This window comes from Hemitrygon akajei, chromosome 19 (assembly GCF_048418815.1).
Source record: "Hemitrygon akajei chromosome 19, sHemAka1.3, whole genome shotgun sequence".
NCBI classification, from domain to species: Eukaryota; Metazoa; Chordata; class Chondrichthyes; order Myliobatiformes; family Dasyatidae; genus Hemitrygon; species Hemitrygon akajei.
The window spans coordinates 60,291,556-60,316,667 of NC_133142.1; the positions used below are offsets into that span (position 1 = coordinate 60,291,556).

The 25,112-nt window shown below is 42.4% G+C and overlaps 1 protein-coding gene across 8 annotated transcripts in view; it reads left to right on the top strand.

Moving 5' to 3' along the window:
• Positions 1 to 25,112, top strand: part of cacna2d2a (calcium channel, voltage-dependent, alpha 2/delta subunit 2a) — a 904,752-nt gene that overhangs the window by 579,372 nt on the left and 300,268 nt on the right. Inside the window, exon 1 of one of the 8 annotated variants that reach the window (XM_073072597.1) lies at positions 9,540 to 9,563. The exons of the other annotated variants lie outside the window; for them this stretch is intronic. Within the exon in view, the coding sequence (XP_072928698.1) occupies positions 9,555 to 9,563 (9 nt within the window). The 5' untranslated portion in view covers positions 9,540 to 9,554. Of the gene's footprint in view, positions 1 to 9,539; positions 9,564 to 25,112 lie in introns of those variants that run through there. 8 annotated transcript variants of the gene reach the window in all.

The window sequence follows — 25,112 nt, forward strand, 5'->3', positions numbered from 1 at the left end:
GCAAGGTCATGGACCCGATACAGATTACCGAGGAGAAGGCGTTTGCTGATTTGAGGCAAATTAGGGTGGATAAATACTCAGAGCATGACAAGGTGTTCCACTGGGCCCAGTGGGACACTAGTGCAGAAACTGCAGGGGCCCCAGCAGAGATATTTAAGGCATACTTAACCATGGGTGAGGTGTCGGAGGGGTAGAGGACAGCTAATGCTGTCCTGTTGTTCTAAGAATAAGCCAGGAAATGATAGGCCAGTGAGTCTGATATCAGTAGTGGAAAAGTAATTGGAAGGTATTCTAAAGGATCAGATATATGACTATTTGGATAGACATTGATTGATTAGAGATAGTCAGCATGACTTTGTGCATGGTAGGTCATGTCTAATCAAATTTACAGAATTTTTTGAGGAAGTTAATAGGAAAGTTGATCAAGGCAAGACAGTGGATGTTGTCTAAATGGCCTTTGACAAGGCCTTTGTCCTCATGGGAGATTGGTCAAGAAGATTCAGTTGCTTTGCATTCAAGATGAGGTCAATAATTGGATTAGTCAGTGACTTCATGGGAGAAGCCAGAGAGTGGAAATAGATGGTTGCCTCTCTGACTGGAGACCTGTAACTAGTGGTGTGCTGCTGGGTCCATTGTTTGCCATCTATATCAATAATCTAGATGATAATGAAGTAAACTAGACCAGAACATTTGTGAATGATCCCAAGATTGGGGGTGTAGTGCACAGTGAAGAAAACTATCGAAGGTTGCAGTGGGATTTGGAGCCGCTGGAAAAATGAGCTGAATAATGGCAGATGGAATTTAATGCAGACAAGTGTGAGGTGTTGCACTTTGAGAGGATTAATCAAGGTAGATATTACAATACATGGTGAATGGTAGGGAACTGAGCAGTGCGGTATAACAGAAGAACCTGGGAATACAGATTCACAAATCCTTGTAAGTGGTGTCACAGGTGGTTAGGGTGGTAAAGAAATCTCTTCACATATTGGCCTTCTTCATAAAACAGGAGTTGGGACGTTATGTTGAAATTGTATAAGATGTTGGTGAGGCCTAATTTGCACTGTGTGCACTTTTGGTCACCTACCTACAGGAAGGATGTAAATAAGGTTTAAAGAGTTCAGAGAAAATTTACAAGGATGTTGCTGGGTCTGGATGACCTGAGTTATAGGGAAAAGTTGAATAGGTTAGGACTTTATTCCCTAGAGTGTAGAAGATTGAGAAGAGATTTGATAGAGGTATGCACAATTATAAGGGGTTTAGATAGGGTAAATGCAAGTAGGCTTTTTTCCAAGGAGGTTGTGGTTCAAGGGTGAAAGGTGAAATGTTCAAGGGGAGTATGGGAAATTTCTTCACTCAAAGGTTGGTGAGAGTGTGGAATGAACTACCAGTGCAAGTGGTAGATGCGGGTTCGATTTCAACATTTAAGAGAAATTTGAATAGTTAATGGATGGGCGGGGTATGGAGGGCAATGGTCTGGGTGCAGGTCGATGGGACTAGGCAGCTTAAATAGTTTGGCATGGACTAGATGGGTCAAAGAGCCTGTTTCTATGCTGTAATGTTCTATGACTATGATTCTATGACTCAGTCAAAGTAAATTTATTATCAAAGTACATGTATGTCACCAGCAAGACATTTGATAAGGTACCCCTTACAAGGCTTATTGAGAAAGTAAGGAGGCATGGGATCCAAGGGGACATTGCTTTGTGGATCCAGAACTGGCTTGCCCACAGAAGGCAAAGAGTGGTTGTAGACCCATCATATTCTGCATGGAAGTCAGTGACCAGTGGTGTGCCTCAGGGATCTGTGCTGGGACCCCTACTCTTCGTGATTTTTATAAATGACCCGGATGAAGAAGTGGAGGGATTGGTTAGTAAGTTTGCTGATGACACAAAGGTTGGGGGTGTTGTGGATAGTGTGGAGGGCTGTCACATGACAGCGGGACATTGATAGGATGCAAAACTGGGCTGAGAAGTGGCAGATGGAGTTCAACCCAGATAAGTGTGAAGTGGTTCATTTTGGTAGGAAAAATATGATGGCAGAATATGGTATTAATGGTAAGACTCTTGACAGTGTGGAGGATCAGAGGGATCTTGGGGTCCGAGTCCATAGGACGCTCAAAGCAACTGTGCAGGTTGACTCTGTGGTTAAGAAGGCATACGGTGTATTGGCCTTCATCAATCGTGGAATTGAATTTAGGAGCTGAGAGAAAATGTTGCAGCTATATAGGACCCTGGTCAGACCCCACTTGGAGTACTGTGCTCAGTTCTGGTTGCCTCACTACAGGAAGGAAGTGGAAGCCATAGAAAGGGTGCACAGGAGACTTACAAGGATGTTGCCTGGATTGAGGAGAATGCTTTATGAGAATAGGTTGGGTGAACTCAACCTTTTCTCCTTGGAGTGAAAGAGAATGAGAGGTGACCTGATAGAGGTGTACAAGATGATGAGAGGGATTGATCATGTGGATAGTCAGAGGCTTTTTCCCAGGGCTGGAATGGCTGCCACAAGAGGGCACAGGTTTAAGGTGCTTGGGAGTAGGTACAGAGGAGATGTCAGGGGTAAGATTTTTACACGGAGAGTGGTGAGTGCATGGAATGGGCTGCCGGCAATGGTGGTGGAGGCAGATACGATAGGGTCTTTTAAGAGACTTTTGGGTAGGTAAATGGAGCTTACTAAAATAGAGGACTATGGGTAACCCTAGTAATTTCTAAGATAGGGACATATTCAGCACAACTTTGTGGGCCGAAGGGCCTGTATTGTGCTATAGGCTTTCTATGTTTCTATATACTACCTTGAGATTCATTTTCTTGAAGGCATTTACAGGAATATAAAGATATACAATAGAATTATGCAAAGATGATACAAATTATAGGAAAGATGTCAACAAAATAGAGAGAGTACAGAGGAGATTTACTAGAATGTTACCTGGGTTTCAGCACCTAAGTTACAGAGAAAGGTTGAATAAGTTAGGTCTTTTTTCTTTGGAGCGTAGAAGGTTGAGGGGGGACTTGATAGAGGTATTTAAAATTATGAGGGGGATAGATAGAGTTGATGTGGATAGGCTTTTTCCATTGAGGGTAGGGGAGATTCAAACAAGAGGACATGAGTTGAGAGTTAGGGGGCAAAAGTTTAAGGGTAACACGAGGGGAATTTCTTTACTCAGAGAGTGATAGCTGTGTGGAACGAGCTTCCGGTAGAAGTGGTAGAGGCAGGTTTGATATTGTCATTTAGTGTAAAATTGGATAGGTTTATGGACAGGAAAGGAATGGAGAGTTATAGGCTGAGTGTGGGTCAGTGGGACTAGGTGAGAGTAAGCGTTCAGCACGGACTAGAAGGGCCGAGATGGCCTGTTTCCATGCTGTAATTGTTATATGGTTATAAACAAAGACTGACAAACAACCAATGTCCAAAAGAAGACTAATTGTGCAAATAAAAACAATGAATAATACAGAGATGAGTTGTTGAGTCTTTGAAAGTGAAACTACAGATTGTGGAGTCAGATCAGAGTTGACGTGGGAAGTTTTTGTACCATATGTCACTATGGTGCCATCGAGAAAGGGTGATGACTGCTTGTAAATCCCAGCTGATGTGTCTGGAGGAATGTAGATATAGGGAGGTGAATGAGGGCAGAAGAGAGAAGAATGACGTGATGTTGTAATTAGCATTACTGCTTCTGGCTCCAAGGACACAGGTTCAATCATTATTATTGCACACACCCTCTATAACCACGCATGTTTCTTCTGGTGGGTCACGGCCCGAAACCTTGACTCTTTACTCCTTTCCATATATGCTGTCTGCCCTGCTGACCTCTCGTGCTTTGTGTGTGTAGCTCTGGATTTCCAGCATCTGCAGAATCTCTTGCATTTCTTCTGGTAGTTCCAGTTTGCTCATACATGGTAGGTTAAGTGTAGGCTGTAAATTTCCTCTTAGTTTGATTTAACAGTATAACAAATCAGGGAGTAATGAATAGATATTTATTAGAGGAAGTTGCAGGGATAAAGGGAGATAAGAGAGTGTGTGTGGTATGGTATTGATGGAATTGATATCCCCTGGAGTGGGAATGGACTTAGTGCCATTATAAGTGAAAGTATTGCAGGGACTGTGGGATATAGATACAATATTTGCTGGAAAACTCAAATTTCTTCAATATTCTTCAAACTGACAATAGTTTTTGTCGGACAACGGCAAGGACAGAGAGGTCAGAATGGGACTAGAGTGGAGAATTAAGGAACTGAAAGAACTGCCATCAACTAAAGATTTGTAAGTCTGTTACTCTCTCCATGGATGCTACCTGACCACCTGAGTATTTCTAGTGTTTTTCTGGGGGTTTTTTCAGATTACATCACCTACAGTTTATTTTCATGCTTTAAGTATAACCCTGATATACCGCTAACAGCCACGTGACTCAGCGCTGAGAAGGCTACCTTTCATAAACATGTATGTCTAGGGTCAGTATGATTTGAGGTTCAACCAAACAGGAATGTCACAGTGTTCTGATTAAAGAAACCTTGATCTGAGTGAATGCAGTGTAAATACTGCCCATACACAATTGTCAGTCAGCAAGAAATAACAGATCATAAACCACATAAAATTATAAAGAAAGTATACTTACTAATTTCAGTTTTATTGAACAGTTATTAACAGACAGAAAAAGATAGAAGGGCCCATTACAGTCTAAATGTGCACATGACCATTGGATCTCATCTCTCCCAAAGCTGGATATAACTGTTACTCACGCTGCCGAACCCAGATCTGCATGAAGGCACCTGCCACAGTTTGAACTTCCCACGAAGTCCATCTCGAACAAACTGGCTCTCTCAGGAGTATTGTTCCTCCTCCTTGGAGCCATTCATCTGCACAAAGCACTTCTTGTACTGCATCCTACGGCATCTCTTCCCTTCTGTCCCACTCCACAGCTCCCACCATAAAGACCCCAAACCAGACTACTGTCTGTCACAAATCTCTCTCCACCCCACTCTCTCTGGAACTTTTGCCAGATCCCACCATTCTGATTGGCTGACACAACATACCTAAGTTGAACAGCAGGAGTTCTTATCTTTAGCCTAAACCAAAACATTCTACCATCAGGGCACTCTGCTTTTGCAGAAAACTGCTAAAATGAAATACATACAGCATAGCAATAGAAATCTCAACCAGGACATTACGAATTTATTCTGTAATGAAGTACTGTTACAGGGAAGAGGCCCATCCTGATTTTGTGTGACACAGTTTCTGAGCATGAAAAATGCGGTGACTGTCAGGTCAGCAAAAAGGATCATTGACTGCAGTCTACCATCACTGCTGGACATGTATTTGTCCAGGACAAAGAAGTGGGCAGGAAAAATTATTGTGGACACTACCCACCCTTCAATCTCCCTTTTCCAAAAGATTCCTTCTCAAAAGCACTATAGGACTATAAAGACAAAAACTTCACAGTGCCTTAAAAGTTTCTTCCTCAGGCAGTTAATCTGATCAACTGTTCTAGTTACCTCCCACCCTATCCCCCTCTGTTGGTTAACCCCATCACTGTAGACACTGGAAACCATTTTTATAATGATGTTTACATTGTAAATATCTGCTGGTATTTATGATTTATGGAAATTTTATTCCATCTCTGTACTTTACTTCATTCTTTGTAATTGTTTATTCTTTGTAGCTGTTAGATGTTGTTTTTTGTTGCATGTTGCACCCGAAGAAACACACCACAGCCAGTTCGTAACATACAATCAGGGTACCTCCAGTACCTAGTAAAGTGGCCACTGGGTGTATGTCTGTGCTCTTCTGCTGCTGTAGCCCAACCACTTGAAGGTTTGTTGTGTTGTGTGTTGGGAGTTGCTGTTTTGCAGACACTGTTTATGCATGGTCATTTGAGTTCCCATTCCCTTCCTGTCGGCTTGAACCAGTCTGGCCATTCTCCTCTAACCTTTCTCATGAACAAAGCATTTTTGCTCCCGGAACTGCTGCTCAGTGGATTTTTTCTGTTTTCCTCACCATTCTCTGCAAACACTTGAGACTGTTGTGTGCAAAAATCCCAGGAATTTGCGGTTTCTGAGCTACTCAAACCACCGTGACTTGCATCAACAATCATTCCATCTGATGTTTGGTCTGAACAACAATTGAACCTCTTGATGGTGTCTACGTACTTTTATTAATTAGGTTGCTGCATCGTGACTGGCTGATGAGATATTTGCGTTAAAAAGCAGGTGTACAGGTGTACCTAATAAAGTGGTCACGGTGTATGTAAATGGGGAAAAAAGTTGACCCTTGATCCATGATTGGTGGTTTGTGTTATGGCGGTTAATGTAGACGAACAGGACATTAATAATTAAGTGGTGCAATTACCGGTATAAGATAGACAGTACTGTCAGCGTGTGTTAAGTCCTGAGTGCCAATAATTACTGCCACAAGCACAGATCAGTGTGCAATGAAGCAACTGTTACAGCAATGGGACACTAATCTTCTTCCTTACTTTAGGGACAGGTTACTAACTGGAAATGTAGTGACTGACTTACAGGAAAAGGCAGTGAAATATTCACTATGTCAGAAAACACTCAGACGGACAATATCTGATATTGTTGCTGAAACAGTGGCAGAGTACCAACTGTTGTTAGTGAAACAGGGACATCGTTTTTACTGGTTGTATGCAGTCAAAGAAAAGGCTGTTGATGTGTTTCATATGATTCAATTACTGATATTTCATGGTGTAAACCTAGTTCTCTGGAAGTTATATCCTTGTCCTCTGAGGTGAAGATCCCCAGCACTACTTATACACTGTCAGCAACAATGGACAAGCCACTTGCTCACATGCTTAATACTCGTGTTGTGAAACAGATGCTTGTTCTCAGCTTGGCATCCATGGTGACTTGGCCATTTCCACGAGTAGTGGTGGATGGGACTTCCGTTGCCTAAGGTCTGTGACTAGTGGTATTCTGCAGGGAGGGATCTGTACTGGGCCCTCTGCCATTTCTGATATATTTTAATGTCTTGGATGAAAATGTAGATGAGTGAGTTAGTAAGTTGCAGACAATACAAAAATTGGTGATGTTGTGGATAGTGTAGAATATTGCCAAAGTTCAAACTAACTATAGTTCAGACAGACAGACAGACATACTTTATTGATCCCGAGGGAAATTGGGTTCATATTGCCCTCTTTTAGTTCTGTGTTTTTTTTCATGTTTTCGTCCATTCTTACGTTCTTGTTGCCGATTGGTGGGCTGGAGGCTTGATATTCATACTGCTGTTTCTCTGTGTGGTGATATGTTAGACTTTGTGTGAAGGAGGGGTTGAGGATTTGGGTCTGATGTGAAGAATGTGATGATGATTGTGAGAGAGAGGTTGGGCATTTGGGTCGGTCTGACATGAAGAATGTGATGACGAATGTGAAGGAGGGGGTGAGGATTTGGGTCTGACGTGAAGAATGTGATGACGGATGTGAAAGAGGGGTTGAGGATTTGGGTCTGATGTGAAGAATGTGATGATGATTGTGAGGGAAGGGCTGGACATTTGGGTCGGTCTGACATGAAGAATGTGATGACGAATGTGAAGGAGGGGGTGAGGATTTGGGTCTGACGTGAAGAATGTGATGATGATTGTGAGGGAGGGGTTCCGAATTTTGGGTCTACTGTTGTTGTTGGTGTTATTCCATGTGGGCGATCTGTTAGTTTTTTGTGTGCGCGAGAGGAGGTTGGGGGTTTGCTGTTATTGTTGCTGTTTTTTTTCTCCTTTTGGGCAATATGTTAGTCTTTTTGCAAGGGAGGGGTTGGGGGTTTGGGGTTTGATGGTCCAGCTGCTGTTTTCCGCGTTCAAATATTTGTGCAAGAGAGTGGATTAGGCAAGATCTAGCAGAGGCCAACTGGGTAAACCTGTTTGAAGGGAAAGGAATGAGTGGCAAGTGGAAGGCTTTTAAGAGTGAGGTAACAGGAGTCCAGGAACAGCATATTCCTATTAGGGAACGCTGGCTGTCGAGAAATATTGAGACACTGTTCAAGGAAAAGAAAGAAGCAAGCATTGGGTTTAGGAGGTTGGGGATGAGTGAATCCCTTGATGGTTATATAAAGATTATGAATGCACAAGAGAGAAAAGAGAGGATATGAGATGGATCTGTCAGATAAGGTTAGGGAAAATCCCAAGAGATGCTATAGATTTAGTAAGAGAATCATGGCAGCTAGGGAGAGAGTAGGTCCCTTTAAAGACCAGTATGGCCACTATGTCGAGCTGCTGGAGATTGGTGAGGGGCTGACAGAAAAATCAGGAAGCCTAACAACAAGGAGAAACCCATCACTACCATCTGTCTTCCCTGTATTTCCACGGTTTCTGGAAGGATTGCTAGGATCCTGAAGAAATACAGGATTAATACCATCCACAAATCTGTAAGGAAGCTCAAGTCACAGCTTCCACGGGTCAAAGGTGACCTGGAACTCAGGACGGCTGGCGTTTACAGGATTCCTCCCAATCAGGAGCGTCAGACTAGGGGGGTATACTGTAAATATCACCAGATGAGACATGCCCAGGCATCACCCCTGAAGAAGATGACAGTGTTTGTCATCAAAATGTCAGTTATAATCAACACCTGTACCCGGCTAGAAGCCTGAGAAGCGTTTATTCATTATAGAAGCTGTTTTAAAGTATTTACAGTGCAGTGCAGTGATGGGCGGGGGGGGGGGGGGGGTGAGTTTATACATAACCATAACACCGAGCAGCAAAGTACTTTATTATTAATTTAGAAGCTTTTGAGGGTAACTGATAATGGAATGCATCTTTAAGATAGTGTTAATTTAACTTATTATTTGGGTGGGGTAGAAATACCAGTGAAATCTTTTTAACTTCAAATGAAATCAAGGAATTTAGAATTTAGAATCTGTTTATGACTGAGCCTCTGTTTAGCCTTTCTTTGGAGTGGCCACACTTGCCCATTCCTGCATTGATGAGGTGGTGGAGCTGCCATCAATCTCTGCTCTGACAGGCACCTTCCTTAATGCGCCAGTGCCTTTACTGTGCTGATTTAATGGCGAGAGCTTGCTGTTCAGTGATCTGTGTAATAGGTAGTGATCTGTAGCAATGAAAGAGTCTGGTGTTAGACATGCATATGGAGTACTTCATTACAGCTAATTAATTTATGCACCACAAACGTACTGCATTATTTTCATAATTCCGTAACCACACTGAGAATATTATATTTTGAGAGAGGGTCCTGATGCAGCGTCTCAATCCAAAATGTCGGCAACTCCCTTCCTTCTACGGATGCTACTTGACTTGCTGAGTTCCTCCAGCAGATTGTTTCTCTGTATTCCGTTGTGCCTGTGTCTAGGGAGTGCAGAGTTCAGTCTATACTTTTCTGCTGCTTGCCTCCAGGTCTGGTTACATGTCTGTGTGTAGGATGCACAGCAGCCTAGGCAGCTCATGTCTGCATTTGTCTGCAGACCTGCTCCTTTTGTTGAGCACTTGGGATCCAGTCTGCAGCTTGCCCATTCTGTGTAACTGGGCCACTGTACTCAAGAAACACAAGAGATTCTGCAGATGCTGAAAATCCAAAGCAACAGACAGAAAATGCAGGAGAAATGCAGCAGGTCAGAGAAGAATGAAAAGTTTTGATTACCGGTATATATATGCTGAGAGGATCGGAGTTGGGGACACTGATGATTCTTTGTCTTTTTATAGATACTATAAACAACCCATTTTTTTTCTTTCCCTTTTTTCCTTTTTTTTCTTTATTAGTTAGTGGTTAGTTTGTTAGATTAGTTTTTCTTAGGGTAATAATATTTTTTCTCTTTTTCTCTTTTCTGTTTTTTTCAACATGATATACCTAGTTTTTTTTTTGTTTCGTTTATATGATAGTTGTATCATTCATGGTTTGGGAAGACTTAACTATATTGTACTTATTGCTTGTGTATCCTTTTATGTTCATTTTAATTTTGTAATTTTGTAATCCCAATAACTATGTATTAATCTTATCATGTTGATATTAATAACAAGATTGAAAAAGAAAAAGTTGACTTTTGGATAAAGCCCCCGATGTTCACAACATCAGGTTGGAGGCTATCCAGACGGAATATGAGGCATTGCTCTTCCAACTTGAGAGTGACCTCATTGTGGCAGTAGAGGCCATGGACCAACTGCACTCAATATCTTAGGCAATAAGGAGATCAAACTAAACAGAAATGGACCATCCCAGTGCCAGCAAGCTGTTTCTGTTGGCTTGCGGACGTTGTGCAAGATACTGCACCACGTACTGCGATATTGTATTTATTGCCTGCCAGCCAGTGCCCGGCATGGTTCGAATCTTGATGCCTTCCCTATATTGAACGCCCCCTAGCGCTGGCTGTTGACAGGTGGATTATTCTTCCTCTCTCTGTACTAAGTGACTGTTCATTGCTATCTGACTGTTCATTTGTAAGTATTACATCGAGCTCAGTGTCATGCGTACTCGGAGAATATATTGTGCTCCTAACCATGAGGTTCTTGCTGCATAAGCTTTACCAGCCTCATTATTAGCCTATACAAGAGTGGCTGGCACATGTGTTAACAAGCTGATAAAATAGAATATGTTGAAAGTGTAAGTGGATTAAGTATCAGTCAGGCGCCAACACTCAAACATTGTGCAGCCAGGGCAGTGTAGCTTTCTATTCTGTCTGTTATCAGTGAATTGCTTTCGTTTTCATTCATTATGGTTCTGTTTAAAGCACTCCAGGGAGGGACTGCAGAATTCACATTACTGAGCCAGGTTTGTTCACAGTCTGGGTGCCATAGGTGGCTCAGCGCTAATCCATCATGTACAGGGACATATGACAGCCCCATAACTAAAGCAACATTTGGGCTGTAGATAACGGAAATACACTTAGATAATACATCCCTGCACACAACCTTCCCTTCATTGTTACCCGTACCAGAAATGGCACTAGTAGTCACATCCTAAACTCAAAACCTCTCCAATATCCGGTCACGTATTGCGATTCTTTATATAGCTGTATTCCCACCCTGCTGTCATCCCCACTGACCCTTCACTGTCATCTCTGTTCACACCTGAATCAAAAAACAAGATGCTGGAGACACTCAGTGGGTCCGGCAGCATCTGTAGAGGGAAATGGACCATCAAAGGTTCACATACCTCCACTCCTCACTTACACACCTTCACCCTTCACTCACACTCCTCCACTCCCCCCTCACTCCTCACTCCTCACTCACACTCCTCCACTCCCCCCTCACTCCTCACTCCTCACTCACACTCCTCCACTCCCCCCTCACTCCTCACTCCTCACTCACACTCCTCCACTCCCCGCTCCAGGGGAAGTACTGTTTTGAGTTTGGTGGTCCTGTGTGGATGCTAAATATTCTGTTCCTGGGAGTGGGGCAAACAGAACACATTCAGGATGGATGGTATTGCATCTAAAGAGAGCTTGTGATTGTTTATCACACTGGACACTACAGTGCTATTCCATTCCATGTATTGTGACATTTACTACTCAACAATAATCATAATGAAACACAAACATGATTGTTTTACACTCTGTGGCCACACTATTAGGTACACCTGTGCAATAATGCAATGTCTGATCAGCCAATCATGTGAAGCAGCTCAATGCATAAAAGTGTGCAGACATGGAAAAGAGATTCAGTTGTTTTCCAGAATAAACAACAGAAACAGGAAGAAATGTGATCAAAAATGACTTTAACTATGGAATGTTTGTTATTGCTAGACGAGGTGGTTTGAGTATCTCAGGAACTGCTGATCTCCTGGGAATTTAATGCCGTCTCTACAGTCTACAGAGCATGGTGCAAAAAAACATCCAGTGAGCAGCAGTTCTGTGGGTGAAAATGCCTTGTTAATGAGAGAGGTCAGAGGAGAATGGCCAGACTGGTTCAAGCTGACAGGAAGGTGACTGTAACTCAAATAACCACATTTTACAACAGTGGTGTGTAAAAAAGCACCAGTGAACACACAACACAGCACATCTTGAAGTGGATGGGCTACAGCAACAAAAGACCGCATCTTGTTGCTATGTAGATTGGCCCTATGAGTTGTCCCTTTTGTACACAGAGTGACAGGAAAACCAGTAGGGGTGGCAGCTGATGGGGATGAAAAGGAATGGGATTGGTGTAGATATATGCTTGATGTGTTGTGCGTTCAAAGATACTCTTCTGCACACCACTGTTGTAATGTGTGGTTATTTGAGTTACTGTTGCCTTCCCGTCAATAACCCAGTCAACGGTTGTTGTATGTGCAGTCACTCCCATCTCAGCCACTGAAGCTTGTAACTCTTTCAGAGTTGTCATAGGTCTCTTGCCCTCACTAGTCCCCTTCTTGCACGGTCACTCAGTTTTTGAAGACTGCCTGGCTGTAGGCAAATTTACAGCTGTGACATATTCTTTCCATTTATTGATGATTAACTTAACTGTACTCCAAGGGATATTCAGTGACTTAGAAATTTTCTTGTATCCATCTCCTGACTTGTGCTTTCCAAAAGCCTTTTCGCTAGTTGCTTGGAGTGTTCTTTTGTCTTCGTGGTGTCGTTTTTGCCAGGAAACTGACTCAGCTTTACAAGTGTACATTTACTACAATCAATTGAAACACCTTGACTGCACACAGGTGATCTCCATTTAACTAATTATGTGGCTTCTAAAACCAGTTGGCTGCACCAGTGATGATTTGGTGTGTCATATTAAAGGGGGTGTAATCAATTATTTTTTGTTTTAAATCTGTAATTAATTTAGATCACTTTGTAAAGATCTGTTTTCATTTTGACATGAAAGAATCTTTTTCTGCTGATCAGTGTCAAAAAGCCAAATTAGATCCACTGTGATTCAATTTTGTAAAACAATAAAACATGAAAACTTCCGGGGCGGGGGAGAATACCTTTTATAGACACTTTACATGATAATGAAAATGGGCATTTTAAATACTTCATTATCTCTGTTATAATAGGGCTGTCCTATTATTAATGATCAGCCTAAACAGTCAATAGTTTTGACATGGTTAATATGACGGGGCATAATTTTAAGGCCAAACATTCCCATTCCGACATGTTGGTCCGTGGCCTCTTTTTGTACCAAGGTGAGGCCACCATCAGGGTGGTGGAGTAACCCTTCATATTCCATCTGGGTAGCCTCCAACCTGATGGCATGAATATCGATTTCTCCTTCCAGTAAACTAATTTACCCTCCCCCCCCATTCCCCACTCTGACCTTTTATCTCTTCTCACCTGCCTATCTCTTCATCGTGGGTTCATTTCTTCCCATTCTTCTATGGTCCACTATCCTCTCCTACTCCAGCCCTTAATCTTTCCCACCCACCTGGCTTCTCCTATCACCTCCTTCCCCTACCCCCACCTTTTTATTCTGTCATCTTCCCCCTCCCTTCTCGGTCCTGGAGAAAGGTCTCAGCCCGAAACATCAACTGTTTATTCATTTCTATGGATGTTGAGTTTCTCCGGCATTTTGTGTGTGTTGCTTATAATTTTAAGGTGATTGAGGGAAAGTATTGGTGGGGGAAGTCAGAGTCAAGAATTTTACACAGAGAGCGGTGAGTGTGTGAAACACCCTGCTAGGGGTGTGGTAGAGGCAGGTACATTTGGGATATTTAAGAAACTCTCAGATAAGCACATGGATGATAGGAATGGAGAGCTATGTGGAAGAGGAGGGTTAGATTGATCCCAGGGTAGGCTAAAATATTGGGCAGAAGTGCCTGTACTGTGCTGTAGTGTTGAGTGCTCTATGTTGCAATGGTTTGCTGGACATGCAGAAAAGTTGTGATAAAAGCCTCTGTTGGTATTTGTAGTCCTAGATGTGGTTCAGTACAACAGAGGCAGGTTTGAAACTGCAGTGGGGAATGTGAGAGCATCTGAAGAAATGAATCACAGCTCTGACAATTATTATACTCATTAGCAATTTTTGAGAGTTGTATGAATGTTTAATTTGCAATGAGAATTCTTGTGACATGAGAGGGTTACTCAGGAGGGAAAGATAAAGACTACTGAGCCAGACCGTGATCAATCAGAATAACTGCAGAGGTGACACAGATGGTGGCTGGAATGTTTCTCAACGTGACTCTATAATTCCATCCATGCTGTGTTATAAGTCAGTGCAGCTGAAACTGAGGCAGTAACTCAATGAAATAATGCAGCAGACAGAAGTGTCTGCAAAGCAGTGCAGAAACTAACAGGCAAAACTAGCATTATATGTACAGCATTGAACAGTGTGACAACACCACCTCCAGTACTATACAAATAAAAATGGCAAAGCTGATACATTCTCCCATATGTAAAGATCATTGCACAGCCTCTAGCACTGCAGAGTAGAACGACAGCCTCATGCACCTATATAAGCATGTACCCTCAGCTGAACAGCCTCCAGTTAAAGTAGAGCTCTGCACTTCCTCATTGACTTACTGAAGTTAGAAAGGAGCCCAGGTGAAAGTTTGATGCAACTTTTATTTTGTAGTAGAAGCTGAATGTTTAAATAATTCATTCCTAATCCTAACGGGGAAGGCAAATGGTGCACTAGAACATTCCAAGCTGTTGCTATATCCTTTCCTCAAAATGTCTGTTCACTGATCTCATAATACCTGATTCTAAGATCTGGGAGATCCACACATATAACTGAATTGGAATTGATGAACGCTGAAATTGTGGGGAAGGGCAACAAGTAAGTCTGGGATGAAAAGTCCAAACAAAGTACAATGGATCTGCTTGCACAGATCTGCCCATACGTTCTCACCCCAGCCACTCCTGCAGCCCCCATCACTAACCGCCTCGGTAAAGCATCAAAACTCTTTTGGAGAATGAAGTGCCTAGGAGAAGATTTTGATAATAATCCTCATTACAGAAGGAGGAAAAGAGTCCAAATTGAGACTAGCCTGTAACCATAAGACCATAAAATATAGGAGCAGAATTAGGCCATTTGGCCCATCTAGTCTGCTCCACCATATCACAATGGCTGATCCAATTTTTCTCTGAGCCCCAATCTCTTACCTTCTCCTCGTATCCCTTCATGCCCTGATCACCAAGAATCTCATCAACCTCTGCCTTAAATATACATAAAGACTCAGCCTCCACAGCTGCCTGTGGCAAAGAATTCCACATCCACTGGCTAAAGAAATTCATCCTCATCTCAATTCTAAAAGGATGTCCCTCTATTCTGAGGCTGTGTCTTCTGGCCTTAGACTCTCCCACCATAGGAAACATCCTCTCCACATCCACTCTATCAAGGCCTTTCATCATCTGAAAATCCAAGTACACAACATCAACAGATTCAGATTTATAGATTTTTGGGTTCTCTTCTGGGGAAGGTATGGCCTGTACAAGAAGGATGGGTTACACCTGAACCTAAGGGGGACCAATATCCTTGCGGTCAAGTTTGGTAGAGTTCAAGAGAGTTTAAACTAATTTGGCAGGAGGATGGGAACTAGAGTGATGGTGCTGAGGATGACGATATTGATCCTAGCAAGGAGAAGCTGATAATACGACAAAATTGCTCTAACAGGATGAGTTGCAACATAAAAGGTAAACAAAATCAAAAAGGGTGAATACAAGACTGAAGGTGTTATATTTGAATGCGTGCAGTATATGGGATAAGGTTGATGATCTTGTAGCACAGTTACAAATGGGCTTGTATGACATTGTGGGCATCACTGAATATTAGCCAAGTACTTAGCCAAACATCTTTAAATGTTGTTATTGTTGCTGTTGCAATCACCTTCTCTGGCAGCTTATTCCATATACCAACCACCAACAACCAAGCATGAATAAGCTACCCCTCACATCTTTTTTACGTAAATCCTTCACTTCTGCCCTTAAACCTTTGCTCTGTAGCTTTTAGTTCCCTTTCCCTGGGAGAAAAGACTGACTGCATTCTATACCCCTCATGATCTTATGCTCCTCTAAAAGGTCACGCCTCAGTTTCTTGCATTCTAAGAAATAAAGTCCTACCTACCCAACCTCTCCCTATAACTTAGGCCCTCAATACTCGAAGTATCCTTGTAATTTTCATTTGCACTCTTACCAGTTAAATGATGTTTTTCTTATAACAGGGTAACCAAAATTGTACACAATACTCCTCACCAGCATCTTATACAACTACAACATAGTGTCCCAGCTCTTTCACTCAGTGCCCCGACTTACGAAGGCTGGGGTGTCAAATGCCACCTTCACCACTTTGCCTGCCTGTGATGCTGCTTCCAATTACTTGTCAATATTCTATGACTTTGCTCAATATGCCAAAGATACAAAAAAGCTCTGTTTTTACATTGGATCGTTTGGCTTCCATACAGCCACATGTGATAAGCTGCCAGGCTATAGGACACATACAGAAAGGTGCTGCAGTTTGCAGCACCTACACAAACATATAAAGTAGATGTCATCAGGTCCCACATGTGTACACCATTGCCGAGTGAGATAATACAGAAGCTATGCCCTGCAAGTGGAATGATTAAAATATGATATTTTCCATAGTGAGGCTGAGATCACAGCACTGCCAGCAGCAGGACTGAGCAATCAGGCAGGCTGAATAGTACCAGATGTCTTTCAATAAGCAGGGCAGCTAAAGGGCAAATATAAACTCAATCTAAATTAGTGGTAAAACCAGGCACTCGAAAGGCCAGCTCAAGGAAGGATTTGAACAGCTGATGATAACAGATGCAGGAACCTGGCCAATACCCCTGGGCATTGAGCTTGCTCATCAACAATAAATAAAGGTGCCAGCCTTGCTTCAGTGATGACTTTCTTGCCTTTGAGCCAGAAAATTGCAGTTTCAAGATCCCACTCTGGAGTTAAGCACTTAATTTAGTGTTCTATGGCGATAACTGAGGCGGTGCCATGTTAATGGAGGTGCCTTCTTTTGGAAGAGCCATCGAACTGTCTGAAGAAGGTTTCAGCTAGCAGAGGCAATGTCTTACAGCTCAGGTTCAATCGTGGCATCCAGCGCTGTCTGTGTGGAGTGTTGTTGTTTTCTCTGAGAGCACGTGGGCTTTCTCCAGATGCTGTAGTTTACTTTTACTTAGAGATACAGTGCAGGAACAGGCTCTTCAATCCAGCAAAGCACTCCATCCAGTTACAACCAGGTGACCATTTCACCTACTAACCCAACTAACCCATCCGCCTCCCAGCTCCCAAAGATGTGCTGGTAGATTGGTTAATTAGCCGCTATGAATTCCAGCTCCCCCACCCCCCCCCCCCACCCATATCAGTAGCTAAAAGAAGAATCAAAGAGTCAAGGGTTGTTGAAGAGCAGTGAAAGAAGAGAATGAAATAGGTGAGAGGAATCAGAATGCTCAAAGTCATTCAATGGGCTGAATGGCCCACATCTGCCCCTTCTAGAACATGTAAATATTTTACATCATTATTCAAAGAGAAAGGGAAGCTTTCTCTTTGCTCTGGCATGTATTCATCCTCAACCAATGTAATTAGCTCATTTAATCTGTTCATTATCTCTTTGCTTTTTGCTCAGATTATTCCAATGTTTTCCAAAATACAGCTGTAACTACAGATCAAAACCTGAACTAATTTGAGGACATCTTGACATTGCGAAAGGTTCTGTACAAATTGAAACTTCTCTCTTACATGAAAATTAATTCATTAGATTTTACTGCAAAGAAATTCAATCCTTGACCATTGTTAACAAAAAATAATCACACCTACACAAAAAGATTCAGCAATTTGGAAGCACAGGATGGATGAAACTAGCCTTTAGTCTTATCTGGAATTATTTAACAAAATGACAACAAAAGCATGAAAAAGCAAAAGAGACATTCAGATTCTGATTCAGACGTATTTATCTGATGTACATCCAAACATACTGTGAAATGCATTATTTGCGTTAAAAACCAACACACCTACTGGCCATCTCCGAACCTCTAGTCCTTGGTCCCGAACTGTCAGGTTCACAGATACCAGCCTCCAAATTTGGGCTTTGCCCCACAACTTGCCAATCATGAGCAAACACAAGGAAATCTGCAGATGCTGGAAATTCAAACAACACACACAAAATGCTGGTGGAACACAGCAGGCCAGGCAGCATCTATAAGGAGAAGCGCTGTCGACGTTTCGGGCCAAGACCCTCCGTCAGGACTAACTGAAATCTCTTACTATTTTTCCTTTCAGTTAGTCCTGACGAAGGGTCTCGGCCCGAAACGTCGACAGTGCTTCTCCTTATAGATGCTGCCTGGCCTGCTGTGTTCCACCAGCAGTTTGTGTGTGTTGTTGCCAATCATGAGTTTAACCTTCAGATCTTAGTTTTTGCCATGATAATGGCTAGACTGTGAAAATCATGTTGAATCTGGTTAGGTCACATTTGGATTATTGTGTGCAGTTGCCACATTAAAGGAAGAATGAGAACAATGTTAACCAGGATGTTGCTTAGATTGGAGTTAATTAGCTAAATGAAATGTTGGCCAAACTTAAGTTTAATTTCTCCGGCGCATAAGAGGTGGAGGGAGAACTGGTCAAATGTATATAAATTATGAGAGGCATAAGCATGCTAGATTGTAAGTGTCTCTTTCCCAGGATGGAAGTGCCAAACACATGTGTGCAAGGTGCCACAGTAGCATAGCAGATAATGTAACATTATTACTGTGCCAGTGACCACGGCTGTCTGTGAGGAGTTTGTACATTCTCCACGTCACCGTGTGGGGTTCCTCTCACATTCCAAAGACACACGGGTTAGTATGTTAATTGGTTGCACAGGTGTAATTAGGAAGCTCAGGCGTGTGGGCTGGAAGGGCCTGTACAACTGTGCTGTATCTCTAAATAAACTAAAAATACAAGAATGTGAGAGGAGGAAGTTTTAAAGAGATTTGTGGGGTGTGTTACTTTTTAAGAGAGAGTAGCAAGTGGAATGCACTGCCAGGGGAGGTAGTAGGCACAAACACCATAGTAAATCTTAAGAGGCATTTAGACAGACTCACAGACAGAGAGAATGGAGGATGTAGACCATGTGCTGGCAGATAGGTTTGTTAAAATGGCATCAAGTTTACAACAGACATTGTGGACCAAATGGCCTGTTTGTGTTGTACTGTTCTAGGTTCTGTAATATAGAGAGATGCAGAATGGATTTCACAGCAGGGGTATATTAAGAAAACAGTCTTGCAGAACTTTGAGGTGGGAAGGTACATTCTTGAATTAAATGTTCTGCAGGAGATGGAGCATTATCAAGGACTGCAGTTGGTAGTACTACATTTGTGAACATGACTTATTCTCAGCCCCAAATTTGTTGTGAAGGTGGAGTATGCCTGTTTTGAAGGTTTGTAAATAGCTCAGAAATAGTCTTTCTAATACAACTCACCAAAAGCTCATGAGAAGTCACAAAATGTGTACACTATATAAAGAAGAAAACACAACAGCACCTTTTTAGGAAACAATCTAAGCTTATTATATCAACCTTGAGTCTTTAGTTTGGAATATCAGCTTGCTGTTGAGGAATGCTGCATTGACCAGTGGAGGAGAAGGGTGTAGACTGAGACCTGGCAGAGATGGATTTTAGAACAGGGCATTGAAAGCCCTGTATAAGAGGTAGAAGTAATTGCTTCAAAAAAGTGCACAGACTGAGCAGGATCAAGACAGTTGCTTTATCTGTCAGGGTAGTGAACCATTAAATTGAAGGGCAGAGTAGGTGCACCCACCACAGGAGTTGTACTTTGAGGCCAGTAACCTACCGAGTGAGTGCATTCTGTGTTATCCGGGTTGCCACTCAGGAACTCTACCAATGAAACACTGAACAGGTTCTTGTTGCTTTCAAGAATTACCCCAACCCTCCAAGAAAAGAGATGGTCAACAGAATCCAGGTTCTCATGGATATTGGGTGAAAGGCAAATCGTTTGATACTTACTTCTTTGAACTGCTGCTGTTGGTTGCAGATTGTAACTGGAGATCTGACGGACACATTGTAAGTGAAGTTCAATTGAGAGAGCATCTGCTGCGAGAAATAGCCAAACTTGGCAAAGTGCGCCATATCCTGTAGGGCCTCTGAGCTAGTTATTTGGACAGCACACCCTGGAATTGTGTCCAAACAGTCAAACTGAAGCACAGAAGTAAAGCAGTAACACTTTCAATGTTGTAGTTATTGTAAATGTTTGCAGAAATATGCAGCTTATGGGAAAGGATGTCACATGTGCAAAAACGCAAATCAATTTTCATTCCAGTGCCAAGGAAAGATGAAGAGTTATAATGGAACCAGTTATCAGATAGAGGTGGCCAAGATTCCAATACAGTCCATTGTTGCTATAAAGTGGCAGGAGATAGAGTTTCAGGCAGACACTGATGCAACATGACACTTCATTTCCAAAAGCTTGTTCCCAATATACACTATGCATTGGTGAAAGTGAGAGATCCAAAGGATGGAAAGAACAGTTAAAGCAGAACAGTCTCTTTTCTTTGCAGAGAATTATATGCCAATCCTTGGAATCAATGCAGCCCTGCAAATCTACTGCAGGTGCAAGATCTGCACTCAACCAGCCACTACTGCTGAATGAGTCTGCAGATGTATCTGAAGAAACTGGAAAGCTGGGAGGAGCTACCACCTTGAGCAGGATATGAGTGAGCACCCAGTGGTATAACCTCCCAGTTTTCTTCCAGTTCCTCTCAAAAGTCAAGGTTCAAAGGCAAAAACCTGTGCATTAGATGTTCAACATCATAGTGTCATAAAATATGACATGGTAGAAGAAGGCTATTCCACCCCCCCCCCCCCCCCGCCACCACCACCACCCTAATCATACCTTGTGGTTCCAAGGTTGTTGTATGGTGTTGCAGTACACATCCAACTATTGTTTACATGTGATGAGGATTGCTGTCTCTTCGGCCTATTTCAGAATCAGAATCAGGATTAATATCATTGGCGTATGTCGTGAAATTTGTTAACTTAGGGACAGCAGTACAATGCATACATGATAAGTATAGAAAAAATAAATGAATGAATTATCGTAAGTGTATGTATGTATATTAAATAGTTAAATTTAAAAATAGAAAACAGAAATAATAAAAAAAAGGTGAGGAGGTGCTGATGGGTTCAATATCCTTTTAGGAATCAGATGGCAGAGGGGAAGAAGCTGTTCCTGAATCGTTGAGTGTGTGCCTTCAGGCTTCTGTACCTCCTTCCTGATGGTAACAATGAGAAAAGGGCATATGCCCTGGGTGATGGGAGTCCTTAATAATGGTTGCCATCTACTTGAAGATGTCTTGGATACTATGGAGGCTAGTACCCAAGATGGAGCTGACAAATTTTACAACTTTTTACAGCTTCTTTCAATCCTGTACAATAGCCACCTTCCTACCCCGATACCAGACAGTGATGCAGCCTGTCAGAATGCTCTCCACAGTACATCTGTAGAAGTTTTCAAGTGTTTTAGGTGACAAGCCAAATCACTTCAAACTCCTAATGAAATATAATCCTGTTTCGTCTTCTTTATAGCTGCATCGATATGTTGGGACCAAGTTAGATCCTCAGAGACATTGACACCCAGGAACTTGAAATTGCTCACTCTCTCCACTTCTGATCCCTCTATGAGGACTGGTTTGTGTTGTCTCATCTTACTCTTTGTGAAGTCCACAATCAGCTCTTCGATCTTACAGATGTTAAGTGCAAGGTGGTTGCTGCGACACCACTCAACTAGCTGGTATATCTCGCTCCTGTGTGCCCTCTCGTCTCCAACTGAGGTTCTGTCAACAATGGTTGTTTCATCAGCAAATTTATAGTTGGTATTTGAACTATGCCTAGCCACACAGTCATGGGTATAGAGAGAGTAGAGCATTGGGCTAAGCACACGTCCCTGAGGTGTGACAGTGCTGATCATCAGCGGGGAGGAGATATTATCACCAATCCATACAGATTGTAACCTTCCAGTTAGGAAGTCGAGGATCAATTGCAGAGGGAGGTACAGAGGTCCAAGATCTGTAGATTATCAGTCAAGACTAATGAAAGCAAGAATTACATAAGTCTTCTTAACCACCCTATCAACATGTGTAGCCATTTAAGGAGCTATGAACTTGGACCCCAAGATCTCTCTGCTCAGCAACACTGTTAAGGATCTTGCCCTTAATGGTGTACAGTCTCCTTGCATTTAACTCACTTTTGTCTGGGCTAAACTCCCATCTGCCTTTTTTCTGCCCATATCTGCAACTGATCAATATCGCATTGTATTCTTTGGCAGTCATCTACACTATCAGCAATCTCACCAATCTTGCTATCACCCACCCATCTATATTTTCACCTATTGCTGCTCTATCATCCTCCCTGCTAGTGTCCCCTTTCAATAAACTTTGGCCTGCTTTCCTCTCATGCTTCTGTAATTCCCTTTACGTCACTGGTTACATCTGACTTTAACTTCTCCCTCTCAAACTACAAGTGAATTCCATCATATTATGATTATTATCACCTACGGTTTCTTTACCTTAAGGTCCCTAATCAATTCTGGTTCATTACACAACAGTCAATCCAGAATTGCCTTTTTGCTTGTGGGCTCAACCACAAGCTGCTCTAACAGGCCATCTTGAAGGCATTCTTCAAATTTCTTCTCTTGGGATCGCAAACCAACCTAACTTTCCCAATCTCCCATTACTATTTAACAATGGTCTTTTTACATGCTGTTTCTGTCTCCCATTGCAATTTGTACCCAACATCTTGGCTACTGATTGGAGGCAGTATAACTCCCAAGAGGGTCTTTTTACCCTTGCAGTTTTACAACCATACCCACAAGGATTCTGCATCTTTTGATCCGACATTATGGCATTTTTTCTAAGGATTTGATTTAACTTTTTATGAACAGAGCCACACCATGCCCTCTGCCCACTTGCCTGCCTGTTTGATATCATGTGTATCCATCACCATCAAACACCCAGCTGTGATCTTCTTTGAGCCACAATTCAGAGTTGTCCACAACGTCCTACCTGACAATTTCTAAATATGCTTCATGATCACCTGCCTCAGAGTCACCGAATCATTGAAATGTACAGCATGGAAACAGGCCCTTTGGTCCATCTAATCCATGCTGAAACATTTAAACTGCCCACTTTCAGCGACCTGTCCCAGGACCAGAACCCTCCACACCATGCAGACAACATCCATTGCCTTGCCTTCATCAATTTTCCTGGTAAATTCCTTGAAAAACTACAAGACTAGTTGGACACAACCTAACATACACAAAGCCATGCTGACTATCTCTATTCACTCCGTGTCCATCCAAATACTCATATATCCAGTCCTTTAGAATACCTTCCAATAACTTTCACACTACTGATGTCAGACTCACCAGCCTATAAATTCCTGGTTTATTTTTTAGAGCCTTTCTTAAATAGCAGGAACCACATCGGCTGTCATGCTGAGGAATTCAGCAGGCCAGGCAGCATCTATGGAAAACAATAAACAGTCGCTGTTTTAGGCCAAGGACTGAGTTCCTCCAGCACTTTGAGTGTGTGTGATTCTTGCAATAGTCTGTGATCTTCCTACAAATTTGTTCCTCTAAATCCTGCAACATGTTGGGTGGTCTTCCGTAGAAGAAGTTCTCAAATGGCAGGGATTGGCAATCATGGTTGACAAGGGAAGTTAAGGACTGCATATAAACCAAGGAAAGGGCATATAAGGTAGCAAAAGTGAGTGGGAAGTTGGATGATTAGGAACCTTTTAAAATCCAAGAAAAGGTAACTAAAAATTCTATAAGTAGGGAAAAGATTAAGTATAAGGGCAGGCTAGCCAATAATGTAAAGGAGGATACTAAAAGTTTTTTACCCTTGCAGTTCCTTAGCTGTATCCACAAGGATTCAACACCTTCCGACCCTATGTCACTTCTTTCTAATCATTTGATTTCATTGTTTTACCAGCAGAGCAACGCCACCCCCTCCACTTCCTGTCTGTCCTTTCGATACAATGTATACCCTTGGACATTAAGCTCCCAAACAGTATCATTTTCCAAAGGTCCAATATACTGTAAACTCTCAACTTGGCTGACTGGTTTGCCGGGGCTGTCAGGGTGATGTGAAATGCCGCTGTTGCCAATGTTAATTCCTCAACGTGCAAGAGCTCAAACACACAACCCAGTGCTAAGTGATATCAAAACAGCAGATGGTGGAGAGTCTTGAACACTTCTCACTGTACATTCAACGTTTGACACATACGTGGACAGGAAAGGTTTAGAGGGATACGGTTCAAATGCAGGCAAATGGGAGCAGCTCAGCTGGACAACTTGGTCAGCACGGAGGAGTTGGATCATAGGATCTGTTTCTATGACTGACCAGAGAGAGGCTGGTGTTAACACTGGGTTTCAGATTGGGCAGTGTTCCAGCACTTAACTTCAGTAGCACTGAAATGCACATTTACCAAAATATTTCTGAGTGACATTTGAGAGTGCACAAATGAAAAAGACACATCATTCAGGCTTCTGTTTCAGAAAGCATTTGGCAACGATTCACCATGTTGGGAAATAACTGTAGGGACACTGTCACATACACAGCAAACAACACAAACACACAACACGAAAGCAGCAAATAGCATATGCAGAATGCCAGCACCACTCTGGGGATAAGTCAAAGTCAGCATAGTTTCCGTAAAAGGAAATCTTGCCTGACAAATCTGTTAGAGTTCTCCAACAAAGTAACAAGCTGGATGGACCAGAGGAGAGGCAGTGGATGTCATTTACCTGGATTTTCAGAAGGTTTGATAAGGTGCCTCACATGAGGCTGCTTAACAAGATAAAATTCTATGGCTTTACATGAAAGATATTGCTATGGGTTGCGGAAAGGCTGACAGGCAGGAGTTAGCAAATGGGAATAAAAGGGGCCTTTTCTGGTTGGCTGCCAGTGACTAGTGGTGTTCCTCAGGGGTCTGTAATGGGACTGCTACTTTTCATATTGTTTGTCAATGATTTGGATGATGGAATTGATAGCCTTGTGGCAAAGTTTGTGGATGATATGAAGATGGGTGGAGGGGTAGGTTGTGCTGAGGAAGCTATGCGAATGCAGCAGGATTTAGAAAAATTGAAAGAACGGGTAAAAAAGTGGCAGATGGAATACATTGTTGGGCAATGTATGATAATGCATTTCGGTAAAAGGAACAATATTGTGGACTACTATCTAAATGGGGAGAAGGTTCAAACATTGGAGGTGCAGAGGAACTTGAGAGTCCTCGTGCAAAACTCCCAGAAG